This window comes from Cloeon dipterum, chromosome 1 (genome assembly GCF_949628265.1).
Source record: "Cloeon dipterum chromosome 1, ieCloDipt1.1, whole genome shotgun sequence".
NCBI lineage: Eukaryota > Metazoa > Arthropoda > Insecta > Ephemeroptera > Baetidae > Cloeon > Cloeon dipterum.
This window is the reverse complement of record NC_088786.1, coordinates 40,918,299-40,928,146: the sequence shown is the minus strand read 5'-3', so window position 1 is coordinate 40,928,146 and position 9,848 is coordinate 40,918,299. Positions and strand designations below refer to the sequence as shown.

Genomic DNA, 9,848 nt, shown 5'->3' with positions numbered 1-9,848 from the left:
AGCACCAGCGGTTTATTGGGCAGTGGGGGAAACGCGAGCGCTGACGTCACGCCTGCAGATGGAACGGCAGGCAATGACGTCATTGGAGAAGTTTCATCAACGCCAATAAACTCTGCTACACTTCCCCCGATATATGGCGTTGGCTTGACGGATGTTGGGGGAGGATTTCCTTCAGGGATGACTTCTCCCGCTTCAATCAACCCCTCAGTAGACCTGACTACTGCAGGAATGCAAATTATAACATCAACAGCTACAAATTCCGTGTCATTGCAAGGATTGACAAAAACCGCTTTTAATTTAAATAGGGAAACGTCTGTTAGTACCACTCCAGGCCCAACTATTTCAACAACAACGACAACAACCACAGTCAGATTGCCAATTTTTGATGAAAAATTTAAACAGGTTTTAATTTCAGCCCATTCGCTGTCGTTTGACTTGCACTGATTTTAATAAATATCTCCTGGTAAGTATATTTTCATGGAAAAAGTGACGGGTCGGGAGGTTAAATTGGCATATTATGTGGAATGAGGAAAACACTTCATTTTTACGGGTTATACGAATCAAAACTTTTAAAAACTGGAGTAATGCCAATCCGAGATATTTCGTTCGAAATAATATCACTTCATTATTTAAATCTCAATAAATTATCTGACCAGAAACCAACGGAAGCACCATCTCCAAGTACATTTTATATTTAATTACGTATATTTCGATATTACTACAAACTGACTTTTAGCGGATGGTTCAGTTTTAAACGCAACAAAGTGCAACAATAGAAAATACTACGTTTCGACTTTGATTGTAACGAAATGTTTTATTTATATGCATTTGATTTGAAATGATTTTTTAGGCGACGAGAAACGAGGCTGCACTGAAGTGCAAGGCAATGAACATGGTGCTCTTGGTCGTGACCTCCTTCGAGGAAATGGACTGCCTATCCACCTTTAGAGGTTTTTATTTAATCTCAATAAACAATTTAAATATAAACAAAAAATTAAGGCACAATGTTCTGGACGAGCGGCTCGAATGAAGACTTCAAATGCGATTTGGAGAAAAAATACGCGTGGTGCTCGACGGGATTCAACATTTCAACAACACTAATTGCGTCGGAGAAATTCTTGCTTCCCACCACCGCTGCTCCGTCCACTCTGGACCGATGCCTGGCGTTCGTAAACTCGAATAACACCTCGCAAAGGGGGATGGTGCACAGAAAATGCGACGAAACCCTGCCCTTCATCTGCCAACTGCCTGTTGAGTGTCCGAAATTGTGCGATAAAGATGTAAGAACACAAATTTATTAATTAACATAAGAAAACAAATCATGAACAATTGTTAGGCTTCTTTGTTTGACGCTGATATGATCTTGAAGAGTAAGAAATTTAAGTAGTCTCTATAGGACCAAATAAGATTCCTCTAATTTTGTATAAAAAGATAAATCATCTTACGGATTCTGGGTTGACATTGGCGGATATACGTATCTCCTGGGAAACAAACCAGTTTGAAAATCATTATTTTATCAATCCAAATAATATAATTAATTTAAATTAGACGACGTTTTTGGCAAACTATGAACAGTGCTGCGCCTTAGGAATGGAGGCGCTCAACCTGGACAGCAAAGCCGAGCAATTCGGCCTGACCAACCTGACAATCGTCTACAACAACAGTTTAATTCCTGCTTTTCTTTAAAAATAAAATTTATAATTTCCCAATTTAAGGGACTTGGAAAGCGAATTTTAACTACTGGACCTCTGGCACGCAGAAGGGTTCACCTCAGGGCCACTGGTCGTGGTGTGAGCCCAATGGACCAACGGTTTTTTCCCCAGGTCTGACCTGGGAGCGGGGACAACCTGATAACAATAATGGCAGCGAGAGTTGCGTCCACTTCCGCTTCGTTCTGAATTCCACTGGCACCATCTTGACAGATCGAAATTGCGAGAGTAAATTGATTTTCGCGTGCAAGGTGACAGAGAAATTGTTTTATTCAATTTGAGAGCGTCTGAAAATGGTTTTTAAGGTGCTGAGAGCTGCAACTCCAAAGCCTTGCGTCGCTCAATGCCCAAAAGGCCTCTGCCAGAGAAACGTAATTTAATTGAAATAAAAAATATTACAAAAAAAATCTAATTCTTGGTATAGTTGGCAAATTTCGATAATGAAAGTAGACTGAAGAGTATGATTTCAATTATAAACTAATTCCTGAGAAAATTCATTGAAATAATCCAGATTATTTCTCGTATGGCGATTGGTTTGACGCTTGTGGACGCCACTTTTTGTTCCACAAGAAAATACCGGTATAAATTTGGAAATAAAAGAAACTTACAATCCCAAATAATCATTTTGCAGTCGAACTGGGCAGCTGCGTGGCAAAGTTGTTGCAACATCGGTTTGACCCTGGCCTCCGTGGAGTCTATTGGAAAACACAATTGCTTGACCAATATCACCAAAAGTACAAATTAACGTCAGTAAATTTATAAAATGATTAAATTTCATTTTTAAATAATTAGAATATCCATTGCTTACCTCTGGCGATTTCTGGGTGTCCGGCACGGTTTCCGGCTGCGTGTCTAACTTCAGGTGGTGCTCCTTGAACCGGGAATTCGTGGAACCTGAGATCAGGTGGAAGGTAGGCCATCCTCAAGCAGACCTGGACTGCGTTTACCTCGAGGTTCGAAACGGATCCATGCTTCTGGCCACCGCGAATTGCATTGAGAAGAAAGATTTTCTTTGCGATGTGCGCAGAAACTCGACCTCCCAAAAGGGAATGCAGGCCGAGTGTGCCGACCTTTGGAACATCACCCCAGGTGACAATATAAAATTGTTAATTTAATTTGAAATTTTGCTTCCTATTTCGTTAGAACAAATCGACTTGCTTCTGAATATCAGCGTGTTTTTGACGACAGCAATTTCCCTTGATTTAAAAGTTGTTCTTAATTTTTTATATTAAAAATTAATATATACCCCTTTTCATTTTGTAGTGCTTCTTGAAATGTATTGGTGTTGAAATCGGAATGGTAGCTAATTCTTTAAATTTGATTTTTTGTGATTTTTCTCTTTTTTAAAGAAATATAATTGATGACTTTGAGTTAAACTAATTTTATGTATAGTTTGAATTGGGTGGACTGAATGGCATAGCAACTCTGCGACAAATAGAACTTATCTCCCAAGAAGAGCCGCAGAAAATGGACAATGCCTTCACAGCTTTCGACGAGTGCAGCGGAAAAAGTTGAAATTTAAATTATTTAACCCCCGTAAGTTACTCATTTTTTAGAATTTGACGACGAGTGTGTGACTGCCTACGAAACGTACAAGTGCGGCCAAGAGAAGGAGCCGAACATGGTTTCCAGCATTGTCAAAAACAATTTCGGCAATGCGACAGTGGTATGCTGTAACTTCCAAAATTAACCAAATAAAATACTTATTTCTTTGATAGTACGTCCCTCCAACTCCCTGTCTTCCTCTTCGCCGGACTTGCTGGCTCTCGGAATCTTTCCCCTGTCAAATAAATGTGATTAAAATTTTGTAATTCAAATTTATATTAATAATTTAGCTTTTGGGCAGCAAACGGCTATCGACATTTTATACAACAGCTCGACCAAAACAGGTATAATCACTCACAAATACCCATATTCGATCAAAAATTGGAATTTTCTTTCATTTAGACTACCTTGGACAGATTAAGACCTATCAGAACAAAATATATTATGTTGGAATTGGCGATCGTATGGGAAAGACTGTAAGAAGTTTAAAATCCAATTAAATGAGGCTGATTAATGTAAAAAATGGCAGAATGTGTCACAAGTGTTCAAGCATTGCTGTGAGCTCGGATTTCGACTTTGGGAGCCTCAAACTGTTAATGAAATCTTAATTGCCTCAAACTTAGGTATATATTTAAACTATTTTACTTGCTGAGCACCAAGTGTTTATACAATTTGTACAGTATCAACACAGTACAATGTTTTGGTGGGGCAGACGGAGTCGATAAACCAGACGCACGAGGTGTGGTGCAACAGCCGCACCCTGGTGCCCGACAAGTATACATACCCTGATGTGTGGATGAAATTCCCCTGCCAGACGTCCATCGTCGGAATCACCGTATCGTATGACACGATTGGCGTTTCGTTCTACCCGGACAAAAGCATCCATGACATGTTCATCAATCCACAGAAATATAATTTGAGTTTGTTGAATGCCTTTTCCTCTTTTGTCTGCGTAAAGGTGTGAATATTTTTAGAGTTCTTTGCAATTGGATGTCAATTGGACGAGTTTGTTTGCATATTTTTGGTTGCGGGTGTCTATTTGTATTTGCATTTATTCGAATATATTATGTGTTTTGTTCGATTTTAATAAATTTTCCGACTGATAATAAACTATCATCGTTTTGCGCATCTGATGCTCCAAATTAGTTGGAACTATTTTTTGTCAAATTTTACAAGAAAAATACAAGAGAATTTTACACGGATAAGGAAGATGAATTACATTTTTTCTTTAAATAATAAAAATTATGTAATTTGAAGATCCTTCTTTCAGTAATGACTGCCGAAAAACTTTTTTTAATATCCAAAATAGTGTCCGAATTCCAAAATTCACAAATTTTGATTAAAAATTCTATATATGCACCAATCCGAATCACATATAATTAAAAAAATAAATTACTGACTGAATATTTAAATTTTTGGCGTTTTTTTATATTATTTTTAGGTTCTTGGGAAATAAATCATTATTTTTGAGATACAAAATTTTATTACAGTGCACGCAGTGTATGCAAAAATTATAAAAGACTCGAAAGCAGAACTAAAACAAATACAAAGCAAACCCACTGATGACGAACTTCTCCGATTATTTAAAATAAATAAAATGACTGGGCTCACTTCGGCTTTGTCCTATAGGGCATATGGTCTTAGTCACTTGTGTCCCTGAAGTGATGCCCTTTCTCACATGATTTACAATTGTAATTGACTGTGAATTTCTGACATAACGTGAGAACATATATCCAAGTAATTTCCAATAAAAAATTGGTAGATCATTTCTGACCGCGTCACTCTTCCTTCCCCGATCCGGCGCGCGTTCGTACACCACCAACAGTTGGGTACGAAGGGAAGTCCTTGACCGCGCGTAGGGCCGTTCTCGATTGGGCGGTTTGGTCCATTTATCTGATCTTGACACGACGTTCTCTGGGGTTCATCACCCTCTGCACGCCTTGGAGCTTTGGGCAACGGAAAATACCCAACCGACGAGTGGCGCCCACGGAAGTACCTTCGAACGTTTCCGATTTCAACGTGGCCATTACCTTCATCATCTGATTGACTTGAGAATGACGGAGAAGTACTTTCTGACGCAGCTCTTTGGTTTGTTTCTGGCGCCAAAAAGTTGTTTCCCATTGCAAGTGGATGAGGGGGAGTCTGATATTCTGAGGCTTGGTGAGATGACGATGCCACTGCTGGCGCAGAGTGGTCGGATGCAGCACATTCTTTTTCGCTCGAAGAATCAAATTCATCTGCAATAAAGAACTTTTCAGGCTGATCTGGTCGGCGTATAGGTTGATGCCTCCTCTTTCGGCCACGCGTCCAGTTTCTCTCCATCGCAAGGAAAAAGGACTTTCTGCCCTGACACTGAAAATTTTCAGACTGGCTAGTTGAAGGCATTGGGAAATGCTCCCTGTTGAATTGCTCGCTGTCGCCCAGAGCGCCAGAGGAGAGGGAGTCTTCAGATTGGCTGGATGAAGAAATCGAGACTCGTTCCGGGGTGATCTCAACTTGAGAAGCAGCAGTAGTTAATAGAACGTTGGATTGCTCACAGAAGTCATCTACGTTATGATCCTGAGATTGACAGGTCGAGGGAGTAGGCTCCTGGTCGACTGCAGCCCCAACGTCTTCTTCTTCTTCTTCACTAGATTGCTCAATCTCAGATGTAATTGGGATTGGCAAATCAGCGTGGACACTTGGAGTAGAAAGATGATGCAGCCAGTCTTCGGCTCTGCTGGACGAGGGAATTGGAATAGGATCCGATTGAGGCACTGCGCATTGCGTCTCTCCAACAAATTCAAAACTCTCTGCTGACGATGAACTGCTGCTGAGTGCTGGACTTGGAACCAATTCCCAGTCCGAAAAATCCAAAGAGTTTGAGGAATTTCTTCTAATTCCAGGTTCAGCGTCGGGAAACTCGATGAGATTCTCGGTGGATTTGCACTTTTCCATCTTCAGGAAATGTGAGTACAAGCAGCCTCGAGCGTTTGGATGAGCTAGTGAGTCTATGACAAATGCCCTAACGGTGCATCTATATATTTAAAGACGTAAATAGTGTGCTAGGCTTATTAAATTGCATAAAATGAAATAACAAATCTTTATTATATGTGATTAATAACTATTGAGGGAGAAAACAAAACCAATCTCATTGTTCACTTAAACACAACTTAACAATAATGTACATTATCTAAATCTTGGCTTTTATTTGCATATATGGAGCTGTTTTCATTTAATATTCACTCAAATTACTCAAGGCCCTTTTTCAATTTTGTAGATAACTGATTAAGTTTGTGACAATATTAGTTTATCTCTATATATAATTGCTTTGGGAATTTTCTTGCTTTGTTCTATTATTTGGTAGATTAATCACAACATCTCTATGTCAGTTGTTTGTAAAAGTGTTTGTTTACCCTACTTACTTCAGTTTAATCTAATTATAAATTTAAATACTAAATTCGTAAGTGTTTATGTGTGTGTTTGAGTGACATGAATGTAAATAAAGGTTGCTTCAAAGAGGAAGAATGTTACACTGATAGCAGCAACAACAAAAAATCAAGCAATTTCAAGCAGCCTGTCTTACCGGCGCGGCTGCAATTCGAATAATCTGGCGTGTTGGAAATGCACGTTTTTCAAATTGCTAGAATATCATAAAAATCTGATTTTTGCTGCCACTATGTATATGAAATAAGCCAATTTGATAAGAAAAACCTTGAAAAAATACCTAGTTTCATCACTTAGGTTATAAAAAAAAATTCACGTGCCAAAATGCTTTTCGCTGAACATTATAAATCAATTTAAATTTATTTAGAACTCATTTTCGTGCTTAAAAAAAGGATAAAAAGTTTTAAATTAATATTTTAACATTAAAGCAACGGTCGGACTTATAAATGTTAGGATTTATGAAGAAGTTTTGTTCAAAAATAAATTGCGAAAGTCATTAGCATTATAATTTATTTTGCTCTTAATATAAATTACTTGAAATTGACCAGTTTTAACATTAAAACATATGTTAAAATATCCGAATATCTGAGGCACAAATAGATACAGTGTGTATAATTGTTTCCGTGAAAAATTACGTAAAATAATTTTAGTTAAAAGCTTGCCTTAAATAATTGGCAAAATACACAAGCAAAGAAACATAGCTGAAAAATTATTTTTGAATAAAATATAAAATATACAGGTCAAAAAGATAAACAAGTCTTCAAATTGTTCGTATGGTTCGGTAATTGAAGTTATGTGTGGGAATCTTTGCGCCGAATCAATCAGTTTTTCTATTCCTATGGCCAATCTCATGAACACGGGCTTCGCCCTTATTTCTATACGATTTTCCACAGACTGGGCAATGGTACCTGTTCTCACGTACTGCTTCCATTTGATTTCCGCGAGGCCATTCCCTATCTTCTCTATTCAACTGCTCGTAGCCTTGTGATCTAGATCCCGATGGGTGTTCAGAAGCAGCAGGAATAACTTCTGAAAACATGTGTTAAATTAGACGAGGAAATTGTTTAATTCAATTTTGAGTCTGGAAAGTTCTTTCGAACACAACAAATTTTATTATAAATTATTCTATAAAATGAATGTTCCTACCTCTCGCTTGATGAGGGTTGGAAATTCTTCCCTGCTGGGGCAGCAGCCGCGGAAGAATTTCCTGGAGAATACGTTGATTTTGTAAAATATTTTCGTACATCGGAATTAGATCTTGAAACGAGGGTTGATTCGAACCAAACGAAGTTTCAGGTAGATCATAAGCAGCTAAAACAAATTTTATTATTTTCATTCACTTTAGAGTAATGGAAAATTAAAGGGTGTCTTACTAGAAATACCACTTTCCTCCATTCCTGGTCTTTTCGCTGAATGCACATGTCCAGAAGGATTCCGAAATTCTCGAGGCATTCGCCTATCTCGACCTAGAGGTTTTGAACTATCAGAAATACCCTCATTCGCATCATTGTTTTTTTAAAGTTTTTGATAATGAAAAAAATTAAAACAAATTATAGCACAAAATCATAATAAAAAAGTTGCATTCAAAGCAAATACCTGACAGATCTAGTGGAATGTCCCTTTCTTCTGGCATATCTGGATTCTCATCTGCTGTCTCTGTTGAATTAACGTGGTCCTCATCAACTCCAATTGGTCTTTTACGGCCTGAAATTGCAAATAGAATAAATGAAAATGAAATCTTTTATGAGAAGGAGCAAATTTAATTACACGAGTAACTTGTTTAATTCAATTTTGAGTATGGAAAATTCATACAGACATGAAACATTGTACTAGAAATTATTTCATAAAATACCAACTTAAGAAATTAATGTTTCTACCTCTCGCTTGAGGGTTGGAAATTCCCTGGTGGAGCAGCAGCCGCGGAAGAATTTGCCCGAGAACAAGTTGACTTTGTAATATATATTCGTAAACCAGAATTAGATCTTGAAACGTGGGTTGATTCGAACCGAACGAAGTTCCAGGCAGATTATATTCAACTAAAATGAATTTCATTTTCATTCACTTAACCGAAATGGAAAATGAAAGGGTGACTTACTAGAAATACCACTTGTCGATGGCTGAGCAATGCCGACTCCAATTTCCTCCGTTCTTTGTCTTTCCGCTGAATGCGCATGTCCAGAAGGATTCCGACATTCTCGAGGCATTCGCCTATCGTCTCGACCTATAGAGATTTTTCACTATCAGAAATATACCCTCATTCGCATCGTTGGTATTTTAAACTTGTTGGTCATGAAAAAATATTCAACAAAATTATAAAAGTTGTATTAAAAGGAAATACCTGGCAAATCTATTGGAATGTCCTGCTTTTGTTGATCAGACTCCGGTATTTCTGGACTTTGACGAACCACCTCAACTTCTGACCTTGAGCATTCGGAGTCGTCCTCATTACATTCACTCGGTCTTTTACGACCTGAAATTGAAAATAGAAAAGACGAAAATAAAAACTTTCACAAGTCCAAGCAAAAATATCAAAATGATTATCTTTTTGGATTGAATTATAACACGACATATTGTAAATGAATTAAATTCAGCTTAAAGCACCTACCTGGCAGATCTTGTGGAATGTCTACATTATCTGGACTTGAATTACCCTCATCAATTACTAACTTCGGACTAAATAATGAGTTAAAAAGTTAATTTCGAGATAATTTCTGAAATAATTTATGTACCTGTCATCAGAGTCTGAAAAATGATCTACGTTCCACGTTTCCTTTCGTTGAAATCCAGACATTTCGGAGCAGTGGAGAGCAAACGCAAAGATCGTGCTCTGCAAAGGGAGATGAGACGCTTGACTGACGAAGAAGCCGCAGCAACGAAAATCCTAAAAATTTCCAGCCTATTGATCCGGCGTGTTGGAAATGCCGTTCTTTAAATTGTTCGAATTTCACCAAATGCGCTCTTTCCTTCATTCCATAACGCTACACTGTATTTAAAATAAATTAATTGGTTTAGGAAACAGCTTGCCAAATTGACGCGATAACCTTTTTCTCTTGACTAGCAAAAAGCTTGTCCGAGCATATACTGTCGCTGCGACAAGATTAAAACGCGTTCATCGTCCATTCGACAAGCTTCATCCGCGTTACTGCTGGCCTGCCGCCCAGCCACTTA

At 38.1% G+C, this 9,848-nt stretch overlaps 1 protein-coding gene and 1 long non-coding RNA gene across 2 annotated transcripts; both read left to right on the top strand.

The window, feature by feature from the left end:
• The first annotated feature begins 856 nt into the window (after positions 1–856).
• Positions 857–2,941, top strand: LOC135943312 (uncharacterized). Its single transcript, XM_065489790.1, has 9 exons — positions 857–950; positions 1,000–1,280; positions 1,549–1,663; positions 1,716–1,955; positions 2,015–2,080; positions 2,221–2,288; positions 2,341–2,443; positions 2,502–2,798; positions 2,853–2,941. Exons 1-9 carry the CDS (start codon positions 887–889, stop codon positions 2,939–2,941), a joined length of 1,323 nt encoding a protein of 440 aa, XP_065345862.1. The 5' UTR covers positions 857–886.
• A 174-nt stretch (positions 2,942–3,115) lies between these two features.
• LOC135947680 (uncharacterized) lies at positions 3,116–3,481 on the top strand. The gene is made up of 3 exons (XR_010575702.1): positions 3,116–3,219; positions 3,266–3,375; positions 3,428–3,481. It is a non-coding gene; the product is annotated as an uncharacterized LOC135947680 (long non-coding RNA).
• Positions 3,482–9,848: the final 6,367 nt, after the last annotated feature.

What these genes read in the sequence shown, in the direction of transcription:
- LOC135943312 (XM_065489790.1), top strand. Translation starts at nt 887, where the DNA reads ATGAACATGGTGCTCTTGGTCGTGACCTCCTTCGAGGAAATGGACTGC. An exon ending in CGAAATTGTGCGATAAAGAT is followed by an intron (nt 1,281 to 1,548) that starts GTAAGAACACAA and finishes AATTTAAATTAG; the next exon opens with ACGACGTTTTTGGCAAACTA. An exon ending in GACAATCGTCTACAACAACA is followed by an intron (nt 1,664 to 1,715) that starts GTTTAATTCCTG and finishes TCCCAATTTAAG; the next exon opens with GGACTTGGAAAGCGAATTTT.